General features: G+C 57.9%; 3 protein-coding genes across 3 annotated transcripts in view; 1 reads left to right on the forward strand and 2 right to left on the reverse strand.

Moving 5' to 3' along the window:
- Positions 1-5,919, forward strand: part of VOLCADRAFT_104641 (uncharacterized protein) — a gene marked incomplete at its 3' end in the record, with an annotated part of 28,342 nt that extends 22,423 nt beyond the window's left edge. Inside the window, exons 27-35 of the mRNA XM_002950215.1 lie at positions 1,297-1,386; positions 1,503-1,584; positions 2,111-2,268; positions 2,903-2,959; positions 3,315-3,470; positions 3,875-4,026; positions 4,371-4,408; positions 4,939-5,109; positions 5,891-5,919. Of these exons, the coding sequence (XP_002950261.1) occupies positions 1,297-1,386; positions 1,503-1,584; positions 2,111-2,268; positions 2,903-2,959; positions 3,315-3,470; positions 3,875-4,026; positions 4,371-4,408; positions 4,939-5,109; positions 5,891-5,919 (933 nt within the window). The remainder of the gene's footprint in view (positions 1-1,296; positions 1,387-1,502; positions 1,585-2,110; positions 2,269-2,902; positions 2,960-3,314; positions 3,471-3,874; positions 4,027-4,370; positions 4,409-4,938; positions 5,110-5,890) is intronic.
- Positions 5,920-8,490: 2,571 nt separating this feature from the next.
- VOLCADRAFT_104642 (uncharacterized protein) lies at positions 8,491-17,640 on the reverse strand (the record flags this gene model as incomplete). The annotated part of the gene is made up of 20 exons (XM_002950333.1): positions 17,433-17,640; positions 16,680-16,742; positions 16,551-16,617; positions 16,078-16,318; positions 15,790-15,946; positions 15,562-15,648; positions 14,794-15,203; positions 14,106-14,513; positions 13,743-13,843; positions 12,955-13,108; positions 12,265-12,405; positions 11,790-11,867; positions 11,301-11,372; positions 10,912-11,030; positions 10,446-10,557; positions 10,181-10,234; positions 9,773-9,924; positions 9,265-9,448; positions 8,947-8,981; positions 8,491-8,665 (listed from the first exon to the last, which is right to left on the reverse strand). Exons 1-20 carry the CDS (start codon positions 17,476-17,478, stop codon positions 8,491-8,493), a joined length of 2,856 nt encoding a protein of 951 aa, XP_002950379.1. The 5' UTR covers positions 17,479-17,640.
- A 269-nt stretch (positions 17,641-17,909) lies between these two features.
- VOLCADRAFT_104643 (uncharacterized protein) lies at positions 17,910-20,746 on the reverse strand. The gene is made up of 5 exons (XM_002950334.1): positions 20,557-20,746; positions 19,779-20,303; positions 19,191-19,287; positions 18,747-18,794; positions 17,910-18,476 (listed from the first exon to the last, which is right to left on the reverse strand). The coding sequence occupies exons 1-5, from the start codon at positions 20,620-20,622 to the stop codon at positions 18,223-18,225; spliced, it is 990 nt and encodes a 329-aa protein (XP_002950380.1). The 5' UTR covers positions 20,623-20,746; the 3' UTR covers positions 17,910-18,222.
- Positions 20,747-20,839: the final 93 nt, after the last annotated feature.

Consider the following 20,839-nt stretch of genomic DNA (forward strand, 5'->3'; position numbering starts at 1 on the left):
GTGATCTTCCCAAAGATAGGTGAAATTTTGATTGGCCAAATGACGCCGTACAAGATTTTATGCCGTACATATGGGTGCCGATTGCTCTGCTGAGGGCAAAGAGTTTGCCGCGACCCTGTCGAGCTATTGTTGCAAAGTGGCTGGTTACTTCAATGGCTCTACTTGTAATCGTGATGGTGTTGGTGTTGGTGTTGGTGTTGGTGAAGTCGTGGTGATGGGGAATGGCATCGTGGTGGTGGTGATGGTGCGGCTGCTGCTGCTGCAGCTGCTGCTGGTGATGGCTGGAGGGTAGATGGGAAGGACGGGAGGGGGGCCCAAAGGGCGGATTGGCTTAGTGGAGAGCCGGAGGGAGAACTGCTTGGCGTGATGGTGGTGAAACTGCGGAGGGGGGGAATCCACGGCGCTTTCCCTGCGGGGTGTCACGGCATGTGCGCACAGCGGGTCAGGGTAATGGTCCGGGAAGATGCGTGAACAAGAGACAGCCTCCTGTGAACCGCCCGACTGCAGGCACACTGCGCAAGTTGCTTGTGTTTGTGGACCCGATCCCGAGCTTAGTGGCAAGACAGGTGGAAACGTTCTTCGCACACAGGGATGCTTCGAACTGAAGTCACGCGCAGTTGTGAATGCCCTTATGGAGGAAGGAGAGGCAAGAGCAGGATGCTAGGCTTGCTGGTAGATGGCTGGCAAATGGCTGCGCTGCCTGCGCACCGTGGTACGATGATGTCGTTGGGGGCAGTTAGCAGCAGCACAAAACCTTTGTGGTATAACTCCGACGCAGTGCAGCTTTGCAATGCAAGGCGTTAAGGTGTTTTAGCATTGTGATTAGGGTTTAAATCATCGCCAAGTTCCAAGACATAGTCCGAATCTCGTCGCAAGGGTAATCAGTCGTCGACATCCATTTTATACCGCAACCGCTTTGTAACAAAATTGCTTTTATACCGCAACCGCTTTGTAACAAAATTGTTTTAAGTGGGTGTATAGCCTTCTGCCCAGACTCTATGGAATTCGTGAGTTGCGGCGGCGCATCGACGCTTGTAAGGTGCAGACATACATGCATTAACGTCACTGCTCGCCATTCCAACAATAGACAAGAATGGCGAATCGATGGACCTGCAAGGGATGGTAGAGGTGCGGCATGGAAATGCAAGCTAGGTCAAATTAAACAACCGTCAGTGCTTCCTTGTGTCTAAACTACTATTGCAAATTACACTTCACACAATACATTTATTACATGTGGTACATGTACATCTCCAAGCGCAATGTCTCATCCAGGGCTGGATCCGTACAATTACACAGGTCGCGGCCAAGGCCGTGGAGGGAGAGGCCCAACCCGAGGCCGAGGCAGCCGCCCTCCTGCGCGCCACGTCCCCAACAGATGGCCTGAGGGTGAGCAGCCTGACGACTACGGCCCCAGCAGCCGCTTCGCCAACACAATGGCGCAGCCACGGAGGCCTTACGGCTCGGCAGACCGCCGTACCTCGGCGGCACCGCCGCTACCGCAGCGCCCGCCAGCTGACTCCCAGGACCCCTTTGGCAGCATCCAAGCCTGGATTCAAACACAACATACTGAAGGCATCGTCATTCGTAAGTACATGAACTTGGTTCCACGCCCTTGGTTCCACGCCCTCCCTGCCTGCCTCCATACATACCAACCTACAGCTCATTCCTACCCTTCCGCCGGGCTCCGTGGAACGCGGAGGGCCAACAACCACCTCAACCACCACCTCAACCACCACCTCAACAACAACAACAACAACAACGGCGTACTCATATCTACGCCACTTGCGGAGGCGTTTATAGCTTTGGCTGGCCAGTGCCGGATGACCAGCTACCGTGTTCCAGTACTGAGGCCAATCCCAGGACTTACTTATGGACTAACAGACAGACGGACAGATGCTCACACATGTGAAAAGGGGGCAAGGAATTGCCACCAGGGGATGCTGATTCCGCTCAGTCAGCCTTACGACCGCCAGCCCCCACTGCCATCCGCTTCACGGCTGCTCATGTGCCACGGCTACACGGCAGCCCTGCAGTGCCCACCACCGCTGCCGGCACTGCTTCCCGCCTTACCGCCCTCCCCTCCGCCACACACACTCCGTCGCTGTCGTAGGTCGGGAGACGTGGGAGAAGCTGCTGGGCCGTGTCCGCACAGCGGCGCAAGCGGGTGGGGCGCTGGAGCTGCTGCTGCGCGACGCCAAGGTCCGCGACTCGTCAGGCTGGGACTGGGCGACACACGGCTACGGCCAGACGGCATTCCAGCTGGTGCAGGTATGCATGTATGTATGTATGTATGCACATGTTCAGGGGAGGGCAAGATACCGAGAGGCCTTCCCCTACCTAAGTCTGGAAGTAAGGGGTGGGTGGGTGGTGGGGCAACTGGCGGCATGCGGCTACAGAGCTATAGAGGGGGGTCAGTGGGGGGACCCAAGTGGGCGGTGGAACGGGAAACCAAGGGAAAATATGGTCGGGTGGGGGGTCGGCTTACGGGGGAGACCTGAGAACTCGTCAGCGCTGGAGGAGCCTGGTTGGGGCTCAGAGGGATCATCTTGACGCCGCGGGAGGGCAGGGCAGTGATGTGCGCTGTGCTGCTAGTAGGGGAGCAAGGGAAGGCGGAGAGGAAGCCAAGGAGGTGAGTGGGGAGTGGGTGAGGGAGAGAGGCAGTCAGGGTTGGGCAGCGCCGTCTCCGTCTCACCCTTGTCGAGCTGGTAGTCCCGGGTGCCCTTCCTTCCGGTCTCCTACACTCCCCAGCACGAGTGTTGCGTTGTGTGTGTTACGGTGCATGACGTCCAGACCGGAGTGCCCACCCCGCTACCTGCTACCACGGGTCGGTTGGTGAATACCCTGTGTGCCACCCGGGGGTGATCTGTACAATCCACTGCCTGTGCGCGTGGTTGTACGGCAGGTGGCGGCTGAGGCTGGCGCCCCCGAGGTGGCGGAGCGGCTGTTGGAGCATCGGGAGGTGGGGAGACATGCGAGTGGCTTGTGTATGCGTATATTCGCGGCGCGTAGTATAATCTAGTTCATAGATACATACATACATACATACATGCATACATACATATGGTTTTCGCCCCATATGACCATCACCCAGTCCTCCCACCCTTCCACCTAATACCACGACGCCGACCTGGCCTCACAGTCCAGTCAGCCGGACTGTGCCGTACGCTGCTATAACCTAGGTGCGTTACGTAAGGCCCATCCTCCTATGCCTCCCTGGACTCCTGACACCCGGACGGCCCTGCCAACTCAACGGTACGGCACCAACTCTTCCCCGTATGATATATGCCATCCTCATTGCCCCCGTCTGCCACCAGGATCTCCACCTCACCCTCAACAAGGAGCTGGTGCCCTCCCTGATTCGCAAAGTGGCCGGGGCGACAACCGAAACGGAGTCCGCCAAAGGCAATGGCCGTGGCGACGTCGACGTCGACGCCTGCGTCGAGGTTGTACAGCGGCTGTACGAGCAGGAGGTATCGTTCCGTGGCAGGAACTCTCCCGAGGCAAGTCTGGGCTCTTTCTCCCACACGCACAGGCATATACACTTGTACGCTGTGCAGTGCTGGCCCTAAGACGAATATAGAGGCCACTAGCCCGATAGGGAGGGGAAACCCCGGGGGTCAGGGCTGGGATGAGCCAAGCCACCGCTCCTGCTGGGTGCCCCCGTCCCCCTTCCCCTGCTCCCCTTCCCCCTCCCCCTTCCCCTGCTCCCCTTCCCCCTCACCTCCTCCTCCTCCGCGACCTCTTCTCTGTTCGTCAGGGGCCCCTCTTCCCTCCTCTCTCCCCCCCAGTCACCACACATGCACTCGCAATTCCGCGGGATAAACACATGTGTCCTCCCATCTCTTGTCCCCGGGCCCCCCGGCCCCGAAACCAGGCCGCCTACGAGCTGAGCCGCGTGCTGCGCCGTGCGGGTGACGTGCAAGGGGTCAAATCGCTCCATGCGCAGATGCGGCAGGAGGGCCTGGCCGTGCGGGACCGTCTGTTGGAGGACATTGAGCGCTGGCTGGCAAAGCGGGGCGTGCGAGTGTAAGGGAGGGGGAAAGGAGCGGGCGGTTGTGAGAGCGGCGAGGGCGGCAACAGCCGCAGCCGAGGTGGTAGAGCTGTAGGGCTGTTGGCAGGTTTCATATGTGTACGGACGGTGCTCGTACATGGTCTTAGGGCCAGCGGTACGGAGACGGCGGAATTGTGCACCTGCCGGGTTATTCCGGTCATCCTTGGTGTGGCAGCGCGATCAGCGTCAAGATGAAGGAGCTTTGCCGCGGCGATGGCAGCTGTGCTATTTCTGTAAGTGCAGTGTGTTATTCGGGCCGCAGGAGGAAGCGCCAGCCTTCCCACACGGGGATCGTGCACGCGCGTGGTGGTGCCTGCAGAGCTGCATACGCCGGGCGACACAGCCGAGGATCTTGCCGTTAGTCGCTTTGTACCTTCTCATTAAGGCTCGTTGATTACTTTGATGCAAACACGGCGTTGCCAACGGCTGCCGGCAGAACGTCTTGCCGGAGCATAATTGCAGTCATACCGTTTACGCGGCAAGAGAGCTGTCACGTCTTTCATGTAACCTGCATTGAAATATGAGGACTTGAGAGGCCAGTGCTTTTCAAGGGAGTCCCAAAGGACTCAATGTGAAGAACTCACATCCTCACCTGGAAAGGAGAGTGGCTCTGATACACCCCTCAAACCAGTCAGGCACTGAAAGACTTTTCCAGATATGTTTCTGAAATCATTTAGGGCAAAAGGGATCAGATCGTGTGGTTATCGGAATAGTCAAAAGCCAAGGTAATGGAAGCAGGATGCGGCGATGGCCCCGCAGATTAAGGACCCCTCAGGGCGTCAGTCAGACATACGCCGGCGCCCGGGAGCACCGCACCTCGCAGCCTCCTCCGTGGCAACCTCCTCGAGAATCCCCTCGGGCGGCTCTTTTCCCGTCCGCACCTGCAGCTGCACCGAAGCACCGCGAGCTGGCCCCACATGCCACATGCCTGCCGGGTTCCCTTGAAGTACCGCCGGTACAGATGAAAGTGCGCACAGACCGAGGCCATTTCCATTTGTGGTCTACTGCAAAGGCAAAAATGGCATGTGTGGTGCAGCAAAAAGCGTACGCCGTTTATCGTAAGTTGAGGGCCTAGCTGTTACAACTGGATGGTCTGTTCAGTGCATGGCACACATCGGGGAATGGCCTTAACAAGCGTGTGCACCATCAGCTCCCGCATAGCGCGAGAAGGCAGTGCTGCTCACTTTGTATACCAATCCTTTGAAGGTCATAAAGAACTAAAATGAAAAAGGGTGATCAACCCATCTGAATGCTTCACTCACCATCCCTGCCGGCGGAATGAGGCACGGAGGGACGTTCATCCAGAGCCGCGCGTCCGTGCCAGCGGCACGGCCACTGCGGCCTTACGTTGCGCTCAGGTGGCGAAACTGTGAGTCTTCGTCTGGGTTGAGGAGCTTGTCTGAGTTAAAGAACACAGACAGGTGTATGACCTATAGAACAGATCCTGTTCAAGTACGGTCATACACAGTGTAGCGTGAACCCTTGATATATAGTCCAAGGCGAGCTTGATGGTGGGTACTAAGCTATTACTAGTTTCTTACATTTCACCAGTGCGACGCCGGCTCGAACGCTATTTTCATATGGGATGTGGCTTCACTGCGAGCATGTCTGCAAGACACGGTTATTACGCCCTTTCTCACGGGTTTGGCTCTTGTGTCCATGGATTGCGGTCAGGAGCACCACTGACAGCAGCACCAATGGACTGGTAACCCAGGCTTGGTCGAGGTGAATGCCCGCAGCTGTTTCTTGTGGACATTTATGCTTATGGAAATTCAAGTTCATCTGTCGGGAAGCCTTTTGACATGTGCATATGCACCTTCCCCACCTCCCCGTCCCCAGCCGCTTGCGATGTCGTCCCAGCATTATAATCGGCTTGAATATGACGTTATACATGACCTTATCTCCACGACTTCTCATACAGGAGGGTTTCGGCCGGTCTTCTATGCGCATGTTGCGACATTCCATAGCTTTAAGAACAACGTACTTCGCAAGGACCACCATGCATATCACGTGCATCGTGTTATAGGTTACGATAATGTTTTGGAGGCGAAACCACATTCTCGATAAGTAATCATGCGGTGACGAAGGCGGCGGCGGAGGGAACAATCTGCACGAAACCTTCAGAAACCCTAGCGTAAAGCAACATGCGACAAATGGAAGCAAATACATTTTTCCATTGTCGTTGTTCCCATGAAAACCCTTGAACTGGCGTACGTTGCCAGATTGGGCATTAAACATTTGCCAATGATTCACCAAGAAGGACACGTAAAATTAACAATCCTGCTTACTTCTCTTACTTATCATCATACATCCTTCTGAAAGTACGTTGCAGTCATAGATTTTGCCAAAGACTCGGCGGCAAAGGCGAACTTTACAAATCTTCTTGTGTGGCCTTTACAGCTCTTTATGTGGATTGGTTGCGATCTCTTTCAGGTGCTCTGTACTAGGATCGTACTGTTCCTAGTACGAAGCAAATACAACCGCACTTCACCTTTAGGAAAGCGTCAAATCCGAATTGCATTCCATCCGGCAAGGGTTTGTGTTTGGTGTTTAACAGGGGGTAATATGCGATTTGATCATTAATTTTGGAAAATTTGTGATGATATATTTCATCGTTCTGGAGCAGCTTCATAACTGGTGTGATAAATGAAGGCAAGTAGGCAAGTTCTCTTTGTCTACGGACCGATGCATGTGAAACGGCGTCCTACGCCACATCCTATACAGCCTAATGCAGTTAACATGCTTTGTGAGTGACTGGGCGCACTGGACACGCCTTTCCTTCCCAAGAACCTCTGCGCAAAACTGCGCATACATCCTATGGCCTTACGAGCATGTGTACATGACACAACACACAGTAGTGCACCTTCGGTTTCAGGCATGCAGAGCAACAGCTTGACCAGGCAATCGCTGCAGCCGATCTGTCTTGTGATGCACCGGTACAAGCAGCGGGGTGGTGACGGCATGGGCGTCCTGCGCGGGTTGGGGCGCCGCTTTACACTGCCCTCCTTCGTTAGCAGTGTGTTGTCTTCCCACCAGAATAAAAGGGCCAACCCTCCCCGTACCCCAGAAGACCAGAAAAACACAGTACTGCGATTCAATCAATAAGGGGTTTGGGGCCGGCAGGCCACAGTCAGTGCGCTTCCAGGTGGGCACACACGCCCGCGAACACGGGAACATCAGTGAAACCCACATTCGGGCCAAGGTTAGCAGCGCGGGGATGGAGTGGGTAACGACAGTTACTGCAGCAGGACTGGGGAGCCGGTGGCCTGCACAGCTGCCGGCGACCAGCCCCTCAAGTGTAACCGCCCCCAGGTGATGGGCTAGGTTACGCAAGCCCCACACGCCAGGGAGCCCCCTCAATAGAGGGCCCCCTAGCCAGAGATACCCAACGGCCAGCGTCGGACATCCCCCGCTTCTGCCCCTGGGTATGGCACCCCACCGCACCCCAACCCACCCCGGAAGTGATAAACCCCCCGAACAACAACGACGAGACACAACCCCCACGCAAAGCGCAGTCAGTCTGGGAACATACGAAAACAGGCGCCCACACCAACTGCATATGGCCCGCAGTGCTAAGGCTGCCGGGTCCTTAAACACAATAGGCAAGGGGTGGAGCTGGGCGCTGAGGCCGCGGCTGCTGCAACACAAGGCGGCATACGGAGCCTCTGCCATCGCCCCCTGAGGCGGTCTGCATGACCGCAGTTTTCCAATACTGCGCTATCCTGCCACAACAACAACCACCTGAAGGCACAGAACCGACGCGCCAGCAGTGGCCACAGCAGTGGGTCCCCCAGCGTCCGCCAGCCTTCACCTCAAGATCCAGCTCCAGACAACAGATAATGGCTTCCAGATAATGCGCGTCTCGCCAGCCGCCATCACCACCACCGGTGCAAGCTGCTGCGGCCGTGGTGCCGGTGGTCGCGGGCTGGCGGTAACCGCCGCCTCTCCAGCAGGGATGCAATTGCGAACGAAGTATTTCACACGGTCCGTGCAACCTGATGGTTATTTGGGACAGCAGGGGATTGAAGTGAGGGTGAGGCACGCGATGCTGGACACGGCGACAGAGCTGTCTCGCCTTGCTGTTGTGCACCTATCCCCCAAACGAAGGACCGGAGCGCTGCAGTGGAAGTCCAGGGCACAAACAAGCAAGCAGGACGCCACAACGAGCTGCCTGTAGACCACGAGGCTGCACCCACTTCACCATTACAACCCTCCCGCTTCATCCCTTGATGCAGCACTAGGGATGGAGCGGGAGGGAGGGTTGTAATGGTCAAGGTTGGGAATGGGGAATGGACTCCAGGTTTACTCGGCACAACCACCATGCACACCGTCGTGTCCATTTGGCTTTTCCACGCAATCCCATCACACATACATCCATACATCCACACACACCCGCCCACGAACTGCCCTACTTACCTCCCCGGGCGCCGCCTCGGTAGTTAATCTCGGATCTCTCCGCTGTCCTGGTCAGAGTCGCCTGCACGACCGCCCCGCTCCCGCTCCCGCTCGCGTTCGCGTTCCCGCTCGCGTTCCCTATCCCGATCTCGCTCCCTGTCCTTGTCCTTCTTATGCTTCTTGGACTTGTGGTCCTCGTCCTCGTCACTGCGGTCATGCCTGAGGGTAAGAGCAGAGGTGGATGAGCTTAGTCGAAAGGATGAGGGCACGGAAGCCTCAATGGTTCAAAGAGGGAATTGTCGCCCAAGCCAAAGCAATCGCACCTTTTGGAGCTCCTCTTCTCCTTCCGGGATTTCTTGCTGCTGCGACCGCCGCCGCCCTCGTCATCCTCATCGCTGCGACTGCCACGCCGCCGGCTGCGGCCGCCGCCGCCGCCGCCATCACTGTCATCGTCACCATCGCGTTCGGCCTCCGCCCGGCGGCGCATCTTGGCCACCAACTCATCAAACATGGCGTGGACCTCCTCCAGAGGCAGCTGCGGTGGCGGAAATCAAAAGAAAACGGGAAAAGGGAGTTGGCTGGGAAACCTAGGAAACCTAAGAGTGCCTGAGTAAGGACTGACGAGGAAAGATGGGCGTCGGAAAAACACAACCATGAGGGCGAGTTCCAAGCACTGGAGGGAGGACAAGAGGCGCCGCAAACTATCCACAGGAAATCAGAGTTATCAGCATCAGTAGGACCATGAATTAGAATGATCTACAGGTTCGCAGCAGCAGAGCCCACGCGCAGGATCCGGAGCGGCACCGATACCGACTCACCGCTTTGACCTCGGGTTCGCGCTCGTGCTCCCGCAGCCAGTCCTCCCACGCACTGTCCTCCCGCACAGCTGGCCGGCAGTGCCGCATGTAGGAAGATAACTTGTCACGAGCACGACGGCGACGCTCGGCTTCCTCCGCCTCCCGAACCTTCGCCTTGGCCACCGTCTCCTCGTAGTAGGTGCGCCTGAAAGTGGGGATGGCAGATCGGGGTTAAGCAAGCAAGCAGATGCGGCTGACAATGATGGTGTGGTTGTGGGAATCTAAATGAGCAAAAGATAAGTGGGCCCAGGTGAGGGAGGCTGGGGAGCGCGTCGAGATGGGGGACAGGGAGAGGAGGTCCTGTGGCTGGGCGACGTGTTGATACCCGGGGCAAAGGTAGCAGGAAGGGGGGTGCTTTTACAGGAATACCGTACACCGTGGAGGCTCAGCGGCGCAGGTGCTCTTGGTAATCTTTCCTCGCGTCCATTGAATGCCACGGCAGGCAAAGCACCGCATCCACATCACTCACTTGTAGGTGGGAAGTAGCGCCGCCAGTTTGCCCGTTGTGTCCGCGTCAGGCGACCCCGCCGCTGCCGCCGCCAGCGCATCTTCAAATTGCTCGTACGATGTGGTAGGCGTAACAGTAAACCCGCCGTCCTTCAGCAACACCTTCAACGTATCCTGTGGGTTAAGCGTGGAGATGCGAAATGCCCTGTGACATGCATGAACGTCCGGACCGGTAAACTGCAGTTTGACTCTACACGAGTAGGCATACCCTAGCCGCCCGAGGTCCGGTCTCCAATCCCCGGAAAGATGCACGGCTCACCTCCACCACGCACCCTGGCCCGCAGTGCCGCACTGCCAGAGGAGTGTGGTGGCTGCCCTCCATTCCGGAACAACCTGTTTCATCTCACCCCGTGGTCATGCCACTACTCACCTTGGCCTTCTCGTACTCCTGCTCCATCTCCTCGATAAGATCCTCAAACAGCTCCTGATGAGGGAGGAGAAGCCGCACATGTGCGGGTGCTCAGTATACGGTATGAGTTTATACGCATGGCAGGCTGCGAATAATGTATGCGGCAAGCCGTGATGATAACGGCAGCAACAGTACCTTACAACAACTACCACCTAACCGCCTAAGAGGCAACCGCTCTGCTGCACGTGCTCTCGCAGGAGATCGTACAGCAGGCCCCGTATCTCACCTTGGGCCTGCTTCCCGACGTATTTGCCTCCACTGCCCGGTAGGCCTCCTCCGAAACCACTTGCTCCGAGTACTCCTTCCAACGGCTGCGCACACTGATGAGCCCTTCATCCCTACACACAAACATGCCACGCAAGGGTTCCGGGGCGCAGCGACCCGTATTACACTGCCCGGCAACCTTCAATACGCAAATCGCGGCGAAACCTTTCCCAAACAAAGTAAGTAGCAGCAACTCGCGGAAGTAATCTCGCCAGCCGCACAGCTCCACTAATGGGAAGTAACCTTAAAACCCGCCGGTTAGTAAACAACAAAAGGACACGTATGTCGCACAGCAACAGAGAACAGAACCACGCGCCACAGCAGGCGGTCCCGTTGGCACCTGAATGCTGGCCCCACAGCACGTCTGCGGCCGGCCGTAGCCATCGCGCTACCACCCGAGTCAGGTAGCCCGCCCGCCCGGCACCCACCTATGCCTCCGCAAGAGGTCCTTGAACGCGTCGCGCGCACGGCGCTCCTGCCGTTTGCGCTCCTCCTTCTCGCGCTCCTTCTCCTCCTTCTCCCGCCGCTCCAGGTCCTTGACAAATTCCTGCGATCGTAGCAGGACAGTGGCAGGACATGGGCGTGTGAGCTATGGTGAGGTAAGCAAGGGGGGACCAGGATCCAACCCACACACACCCTGCCAGCCCTGAATCCAGAAGCGGCCATGTCCTTCGTTCCCTCGTCCCCCTGCCTTTCCCGCCTACGCATCTCACCGAAAGACCTCCACGTTCTGGTTTCTGCATACAGGCAATTCCGCAGTATTGCCGACCCATCCATGCTTTCCTATTCCCTGCTCCCTACTGTTACCCCGGCCCACCTGGAACACCTCGAGTCGCTCCACCTTGTCAAGCGCCTCGTATTCCTCTTCGCCCTCTAGGCGCTTGGACACCTGCACCGCATACATAGGTGGCTCATCATGATACATCCCATGCTCAGCTCCTTACATTCTGAGATAGGAAACAACAACACCCTTTTAGAGTGACAGTGGGTTGGCACCGCGGAGAGCCACGTGGGTGTGGGCTTAGCAGCGCTATACCAGTGCACGTTCCCTGCCTTCCCCCAGTCGCGGCTGCGCCAGGGCCACACGAGAAGCGGCAGCAGTGGCAGCGCTGATGTCTAGGACGTCCCAGAGGACACACACTTTCACACCGCAGGGCCGCTAAGACAAATGATATGCCGCCCCACACCAGAAGGTGCCCCGGAGCGTTCCATTTCCTTTCCTAGCTGCTAGAACTCCGGACCCTCCCTCTGGCCCTGTCGGTAATCACGCATTATTTCCCGGACCACCAACCGCGCCGCAGCTCACCTTGCGCCACTCAGCCCCCGGTTTTAAACCCGAGCTCTCCAGCAGCTCGCGAAAGGCGTTACAGCGCCGTTTGCGCTCCTGGGGGGGTGAGGGTCAAGGGATCCAATGCGGATATGGTACACGTACATGCACGTGCAGGGATGCTAGGTTGCGGACAGAGGCACTACAGATACGAGCGATCAAGGATATGCATTACGCAGGGGGGATCTAAGCTGGGAGATGAGAGGGCACGGGCGTGCATGTGTGACAGCGTGTACGAGGCACGCAGCTATGCATGGCATACGCACGTGTCCTCTGACGCAACGACCCCCTCCCTTTCCCGTGCTCAAGACCAAGCCAACTCGTAGCAGCCAAGCTGGTGCGAATGTTCCGAACGCACAAGAACCAAACCACTCCACTCCTGGTCCGGCCGTCTTAATCCTCACAACCTCCTTTCCGTGCACATCTGACCATCCATACTACAGATTTGCCCCACCTGCCGCCGCTCCTCCTTCTCTCGCTTGTCCCGCTCGCGCTGTGCGTCGTGAAAGAGCTCTTCTCGCTCCCGCTCCGGAACCGCCTTCCAGCGAGGGTCGTCCTCAAACAGCTCCTTGGCTCGCCGGAAGGGGTGGGTCACCTGAACAGGCCAACAACACAGAGGAGCATATCATTAAATACGGGGCACCTCCCTCTAGCCCCTCAATCACAGCGGACTCTTCTCACCTCGCTATCAAGTACGCGGTGAAAAGACCCTTCCCACAGGGCGTGCAGGCTGTGAAGTGCCCTGCCAAACCTTCCCACTCACCCTTTTGCACCTCACTGAGGCCCTCATGCACCTCCCCGCACACACCTCCCGTGGACCTGGGAAACCCCTATCACCCCGCCAGTGCACTGACCCCACCCTGCGCTCTTTGGCCCATCCTGATAGCTGCCCACAGCAGCCAACACTTTCCCCCCACACTTTTCCCCCCTTGAAAAACAACCCTCTCTGTGGCTTTAGCACCGAGGATAAGGAATGTAGGACAAGCTTTCCTTCCCTTCACTCTAGGGGTTCAGTCCCATGTCATGATGCGATATACATCCTCTCCAAGTTCTCCAAAACTGAATCAGCCATAATCCAGGCCTGCAGCGCTGAGTGTACCGACCCCCGTGACCAGTACGACATCTATACCGGTATGAGCCGCACCTTGAGTTCTTCAGAGGAGGCCAACATAGCCAGGAAATCCTCACGCGCCTGCCGCTGCCGCCGCCGCTCCTCCTCTTTCTCCTCGTTCCGCCGCGCTTGCACGTACTCGTTGAACGTCTGCTTGCGCTCGCCCAGCGTCTTGAGCGCCGAGTAGCTGCATTCCGGGATGCAGGTCATGTCAGGTAAACATGGTGAAGCCTCAGCCAGCCGCGTTCAAGCAGCTATACGAGTTCAAGACGGAGGCAGGAACCAAAGAGCGGTGGCCAGGACAGAACCGAGGGAAGCAACCTGCATTTGGATGCGCTGTCCCCGAGGCCGCCAGCGGTGACATAGCCTCCTGCAACCTCCACCCCTACCACTCCCATGGGCTCTCCTCCTGCCCTCTGGCAACGCTGCCTGCCTGCCTGCCTGCCTGCTTCCTGTTCTTTCCACTTCACGGTCCTCTCACTCAAAAGCATCAGACTTTTCCACGTGCGCCCCGTTGCTCACTGGTGCTCATTCACATATGTTCCACTCGCATTGGACGGCTCGTAACCGTCCCCCACACCGCCTCCCACTGCTCTACCGACCGGTTCGGCACTCCCGTCTGAGTTCGTCAACCCTTAAAAATAATTTGCATCTGCCAACCGCGTAGCCCCCGGCTCCAACTTTGCCATCCCTCAGCCTAGACCAGTGATTGCCCATCCTCCCCCCTCTTCCCCCCCCCCCCCACACACACATAAAAGGACTCCTCCCATGCCGCACCGCACCGCTCCTTCCGTTCCTCTCCCCTCACCGCCAGCCCTCACCGTGGATCGTTCACAGTCAGCCTCATGGCCTGCTCCCAGGTCCAGTCGCTGCGACATCCCACACTTGCCAGCAGCTCCTTGAATGCGTCCTTAGCCTCCTCCTGGGGGTGCCCCCGGCAGGAAAGGGAATCAAATGATGGGGGCGTGAAGATGGGACAAGCCCCTGTGACCACCGGGACGCCTCAGCAGCATGTGCGAGATGGGACGCTGCACAAAAGTCAAAACAAAAAAATAACGGGAAAATGTAATGTGGAGGAAGTAGCAACGGCCAAGCGATCCAAAGCAGCGTCTTGCAAAGCAAGGCAACCTCATCATGCTATACATTGTGCTTGTTGAGTAGCCCGCCAGCGACGCCATCCGAACCTTGGTGGCGAAGGTGTAGCTTTTCGGGTCTGCCGAAGCAGCCGATTGCGAGGGCCCCTCCGTAGCCGAAGGGGAGGCCAGGCTGCTGGCAGCGCCACCGCCCGTCCCCGCCGCCGCAGGCGTCGCTGCTGCAGCTTCGCCGCCTCGGGAAGCGGCGCCGTCGGCCGCCGCCAGCGATACAACTTGCACGGCAGCCGGCTTTGCGGCTGCAGCGCCACCAGCCGCCGGCGCCGGCGCGCTAGCGATGGCTCCACCGGTGCCAGCAGCTGCTCCACCGCCGCCACCCGCCAGCGCTGCCTTGAGTTCATCCGGCATGGTCCATTTGCTCTCCTTGGTTACCCTGTTGTGGTAATACTTGCGGCCATCAGGGGCGGTGTACTCCTTCCAGCCACTAGCCTCCGCCTTCTCCTGCCACAAATAACACAGGACACAACCGGATACATTCAAAAATTGCATAAGCATACACCGCGAAGTTGTTCGGTCGTAACCTGCTCATCTGTCGTGATGTTCAAGAGTCGTGCCAGTGAGCCCCCGAACTCATGAAACGCATGCCGACCAGATGATCGCCGGCCGTCCAGCCCTAAGCATCATGCCCCACTGTTTCCCAGCAACGGTGACTGAAGGCACCCTGGAGAGGATAAGGGCAAGTGCAGCACAAGGGAGTCCAACCCCATCCGGGCGCCCTTACCTGCGGTGTCATGAACTCCTCTGGTTTGTCCCAACTGGACTGCTTCGTCTTCGCGTTGTAATAGTACTTGCGTCCGTCAGGCGCCGTGTGCTCCGTCCACTCCTTGGGAGGACCGGAAGAAGCAGCGGCCGCGGCCCCTTGCGCCGCGGTCGCCGCCGCGCTAGCGGCTGCCGCCTGCTGCGCCGCCGCCGAATGCTGCTGCTGGGCTTGCTGCTGCCCTTGTGCTTGCTGCCCTGGAGCCGCTGCCTGTGGTGGTGGTTGCTGCTGTGGGGCCTGCTGTTGCGGGGCCGGGTGGCCCGGCGGGGCGCCAGGGAGGGGCTGCATGCCCCCAGCCATGGGCGGTGGCCCCATCGGCATACCGGGCATTCCAGGAGGCGGCATCCCCGGGGGCGGCATGCCGGGTGGGAATCCTGTGCGGATTGAGAGGTGTCACGGTTGTGGGGCGGGTTTGGAGAGAGGCACAAGACTTGCTAAAATTGCTTTGCTGAGGGATACTACCGCACGGGGGGCATGAGGTGGGTTTTCTTGTGCAAGCAACGCTGGTTTGGCAGGCGATGAGACGAAGCACACGCGCCAATGTGTGAAGGGAGATGATTAGAATTCCAACCCCTAAGGCGTTGAATTGGAATGCGAAATTGCCTTTGACAGGGCTTTAGGAATGGTTACAAGCACATGACCACAAGGGCATGCCGCTCCCAACCCTCCCGCATCATAGTCTCAAGTTTCCCTCCCCTCGGAAGTGCTCCGCAGTCCCCTACATCGCTTTACCTGGCATGGGCCGAGGGGGATACCCAGGCGGCGGCATGCCTGGGTGCCAGCCGGCAGGTGGGGGCATCCCCATGGGCGGCGGGCCACCTGAAATGGGGATGTCACAAGGGGAGGGCCGACCGGACAAGGCGGAATGGAGTGAGACAAAAAAGGCAACCTTAAATTGCCCGCTCGCACTTCGCCAGATGCCCTGGTATCTACCCCGCTCAACAAGCCCAAGCCCCTCACCTGGCTGCATACCGTACGGTGGCGGCATCATGCCCGGCCCCGGAGGCATATGGGCACCCGGCGGGGGATAAGGCATACCCGGCGGCGGCGGCCCCATTCCGGGAAAGGGCCCCGGCGGCGGCCGCGGGCCCATCATCCCTGGCGGCGGCGCTCCGTGCTGTGGTGCGCCATGGGTTGGAGCGCCGTGTGGAAGTCCGCCGTGCGGCGGCGCGCCGTGTGGCGGCGGCCCCATCATACCCGGCGGTGGCCCGCCAGGAGGCGGCAAGCCACCCGGTGGCGGCATCCCACCAACCCCAGGTTGCTGGCCCAGCGCCGGCGGCTGTCCTGTCTGCGGAGTAGACACAGGTGACGGTGCGCCCGACCCGGTAGGCGGCTGTTGTCCTGGCGGTGGATGCCCTGCCGGCGCAGAGCCTGCTCCCGGTGGTGGCCCAGCCCCCGGGGGCGCAGTCCCCGGAGTTCCCGGCCCTTGCGGCGCGAGGTGATGCGGCCCACCCCCAGCGCCTCCTGGAGTGTTCCCGGGTGCCGGCCCCTGAGGTCGTCCAAAGGGCCAGACAAGCGGCGAAATGGGGCCGACATGGCACGGGGACACATGGTAAGTATGCAGGGCGTACCTTGCAGGGCGTCGTTTCCTTTCTAATAGTCAATCTGCCGTCATGAAGTCCCTCCCCGTTTCAGCAGGCAGGCATGGCAGGGGAGCCTATGGCAAAGCAGCGCGAACCTCTAGGCTGGAAGCGGTTGACGGAAAAGACAGTGAAGTGTACCTCAGCAAAAGCCTCGCCGCATGGCAGCGGTGGGTGGCGGGGTCAGTGGAGCCCCGAGGCAGTGGGGCTGTACACAGAAGGGGATGGTGCCATACGCATGGGAAGCAGGCGTGCGGAGGGCATGCGCACCTGGTGCGGTAGGGAGCTTGGGGGCCCACCGAAGAGCGGGACGCCAGGCGCGGAAGGTCCGGGCTGTTTGGGGAATGAGCAGGTAAGGGGCAGCAGTGGGCCGGGGAGAGGGCGCGCTGGTTGGTGGCACGTAGGTGAGGGTTGACGAAGGCCAGCTGCACACACAAGGTCACTTTTGATGCAGCATATAAAGGATATGTTCGGGGACAAGGCGTGGAGCCTAAACGACCAGCAACAGGGAACAGGAGCTCAAGATCACATCAAAGTGCATCGACCGGTTCAGACGGACATTAACCCGCACACGGGGGTTTGAAGCAGGTCAAGTGCGGCTGTAGTGGAAGTTCGCGGGTTGACGCCTGCGGGGCCCCATAGCACGCACAGTCGCTAAGCGCTTAGCGGCACTTACTGAAGGTGCTGGAACAGGTGAAGTTGAAAGTGCGCCAGGTGCCGGCGCTGCTCCACCGCCTGTGACAAGTATCTTTCGCGGTTAGATGGCTTTCCATTACGGCTGCCCCTTCACAACTAAACAGCTGTTCCCAGACAACGTAGCTTCGACTCGTTGAGAACCTATTACAAGGCTGTTCATGATGTCCAATAAAGGCTCAAGCTGAACGAGCTGCCCTTGCCGTGGCTAGCATACGCACAACGTAATCACAAGCTGACAAAGATGCATAGGCTTCTTCTACGAAAAGTCCCTTGTGACCACAATCAAGCTCGCTCTGCCAAGCTAGCCCTGGGTCCGCCCACACTCACTAGTCATCCATGCTGGCAATGTGGCGGCTCTCCCGCGTCCTGCCATGTTTTAGGTGTTGTCAACAAGGCTCAACACGCCGCCAGCGGCGGGGCGTCGGCCACTGCCTCCCAAACCAACACGATCGATCTTAGGTGCGGTCTTAGGTGCAAGCAAGTCACTCAAAGTTACAATAGACTTATGTTCTATATAGTTATATGGGCAAAAGTGAGTAAACTATACTGTAGCGTTCACGTTTTCCGTTAGCAAAAGTTTTTAATCGGACCCGGTTCCACCGGCCATACTTTTTGTGGTACTGATGCTGAGAGTGAACACAGTTAGATTAAATGTATTTGCACATTCATATCTTCTGGTCGTAAAAGCCGTAACTCAGGAAATGGCACGCCGTTGCCCGTTGTCCTGTTCCTGCCGAAAACCGCTTCAAGCATGAAAGCCGTCTGTAGAGGCCTGCCGATAGTTCTAATTAGCATAGAGCAAATAACACAGGGAAGACCCTTACATTTGGCAAATCCCATGTTTCTCTTGTATGCCTAAAAGCTGGCCCGTGGGTCAGCGCGGGTCGTCCATTTGTCATAGTAAACAACATTACATAGCTAGCTAGCTTATGCATAACCGCTCATTTGGCGGACACATCCAACTAGGTGCCAAAACTGGCAAAAGTGCCCATCGCACACCGCTTATCCTGGCTATTGCCAACCAAATGATGCAGTTCTGAGTTCGTTCAGCGCCGGAAATTTGCGTCCGGCGTTGGAAGTTTACATCATTACTCCCCCTTCCCGTCTCCCCATCCTCTCATCGCTTGCCACCCTTGCCGGCCTTCATCGCCTGGCGCCGCTGCTTGCCTGGCCGCTGGGACTTCCCGGCTTTGCGGCCCTTCTTGCCCCCATCGGCGCCGCCAGCACCGCCGCCTCCCGCCCCAAATTTCTTCTGCACACCACCCTTTCGCGGCCCGAAGTGGTCCTTGAAGCGCCCCGGCTTGTAGTCGTCCATATTGGCAGCCGAATAGGCGTCGTTTTGCTTCTTAAGAGCCTTGCGCCCACCAAAGCCTGTGTCATAAGGACGACGCCCCGCGTTCGGAGCGGCAGCCAGAAGCGGACAAAACAAGTAATTAGCTTGCCAGAACAACACATGACCGCTTCGCGACCGACACGGCACACTACATACACAACTTCAGAGCTACAGCGCACTGCCAAGAAAGTAACCTATGATTTGCACTCGACGGCGCATTTCAGCACTCGTCGCCGCGATCTCAGCGGCTCCCCCCTGTGGTCGTGACACGCTGCCGGCAAAACCACTCCTTCCTTCAACCAACTTACCGAACTTGGAATTCTTCATTTGCCGCTTCTTGTTTGGCGTCTTGATGTCTGCACGGGATAATAACGAATAGGCACAAGAACACCGTTTGGATCTCGAACGCGCTTAAAAGTCGAACGCGCGTCCTACAAGCTGCCTGCCAGCTGCATCCCGGAGCCCAACCTGGAGCTTCCAAACTGCGGTTCCCAAAGCAGCGCATCATTCAGCCTCCGCCTATCAGGCCGCCGTGACAACCCTGCCCCTCTACCACTATTGGCCCTGGACCTTGCCGCGAACTCTCTGTACCACGACCCACCCTAGGGCTCCTACGCGTACCAATTACCCCCCATACACTCTGTTACTCCTAGACCCTGACATCCGCCCGCAACCCCCACGACCTCGCGCCATAACAAGCGGCATTGTTGCGCATCACGGGAGACGCAATTTCAAGCTTATCTCGCACGTACCTCTCGGGCCTCGCTGCCCCAGCTGCTTCAGGTTCAGAGGCCTGCGTTGCTCCAGCTCCTCCAGCTGCTCGTCCATATCCAACTCCCCGGCAAAGCCCTGCACGGCGGCGTGCGAGCACATGATAAGCGGTTGAGGGCGTGCCAGCCCAACAATGTAGCTCTATAAATGTGTCAAGTATGCCAGATACCGTGCCTTCCGAAAACGGTATATCGACAGAACAACACAATAACATGCGCTATACGGAAGCACAGCGTTGCGGAAACACAGGGTGTTCAATAGGCATGTGTTGGGTACGATGGTAAATGGTTACGGATAGTGGGAATCCACCAGGGCGCTGACGGCTCCCGGACTCGCAGCCGCGTCCGCCAACGACTGGTGAGCTGCTGCTGCGGCACACAATATGGACTGTTGAGGACTGTTGTCCCTTAGCGGCAGCTGACAGTCAATTTGAATTACGTTCAAACCGGACGGACTAGACAAGTGCCCCGTAACCGCTGACTGGCCCTTGGGGTATTCTGGTTTTTTTATGTTTTTCCTCTGCTGCGACCTTGCGTTGAGAAAGTTCCCAATTTCTGCCCCTTGCTCACCGACTTCTCCCGCTCCTTGCGCAATTTAGATATCTCCGTGATCTGCCGCTTCTTCTCGGCGTTTCGTTCCTTCTGCTTCGCCAGCTGCACCTGCTTGCCGTACATTTTGGCTTCGCGTTGTTTCCGGCGCTCCTCCGCCTGCTCAATTTGGCGCTGCTCAAACATAAGCTGCTCCTTGACTTTGGCCATGTGCTCATCGCTCTTAACCATCTCTGCGTAGTAGTCCAGCGGCCGTAGCCAGGGCACCCCAGCCTCTTCAAACCGTCGAATTGCATGCTGTGCGCTAGACAGGGCTTGGTTATAGAACGCCAGCTCCCGCGCAAGATCGTCTTCAATGTTTCCAATCGTGGTCGGCTGCTCCGAGGTCACTGCTAGCGTCTCGTCCCAGTCCACCTCCGTTGTCCAGCCGATGTCCTCAAGCCTTTCGTGAAGGGCATCTACGTTGTAAATGGCTTGCCGTGTTTGGCCGGGCTGCCCGGGCTGGTTATCGTCGTCGTTGTTGTCGTCGCTGTCGTCCCCAACGTCCTGTGGGTTACGGCAGCCAGCATTCGAAACCCCACCAACTTAGCACTTTGGCCCCTACGTCTATGCTCCGTGTGGATAGACTACTGTGAAACTGGCTTTCAACGCCCGCAATACAGGCAAACTCGACATATCCGATTGGGTTCAAGGCGGCCGGCGGCGGCTCGACAGACCCCACACAATGCAGCTTTGCTACTTTGCTTCCCAGGGCTGATTTAGAACTTGATCATCTTGCAGGATGGTGCCTGCTACGCACCTCGATTAACTCCTCGTCCTCCGACTCTGACTCCGACTCCTCGACCTTTCGCCTTTTGTTTCCCATTGCAAAATTTCAGACCGCAAACACGATTTACCGAATGAGTACGCGATACACTTCTCCTAAGTTACTGTCCCCTAAGATTGCTGACGCAAAAAACAAGTTATCGCTACGAAGTTTTTGCAATAAGAGTTATGGATGTGAAAGTCCAGGCTGGACTCCCCACCAACCATCGCACTAATTATTTTGCACCACACCGAAGTGCGGAGAGGAAATCCCGTAC

This window comes from Volvox carteri, assembly GCF_000143455.1.
Source record: "Volvox carteri f. nagariensis unplaced genomic scaffold VOLCAscaffold_18, whole genome shotgun sequence".
Taxonomy (NCBI): domain Eukaryota; kingdom Viridiplantae; phylum Chlorophyta; class Chlorophyceae; order Chlamydomonadales; family Volvocaceae; genus Volvox; species Volvox carteri.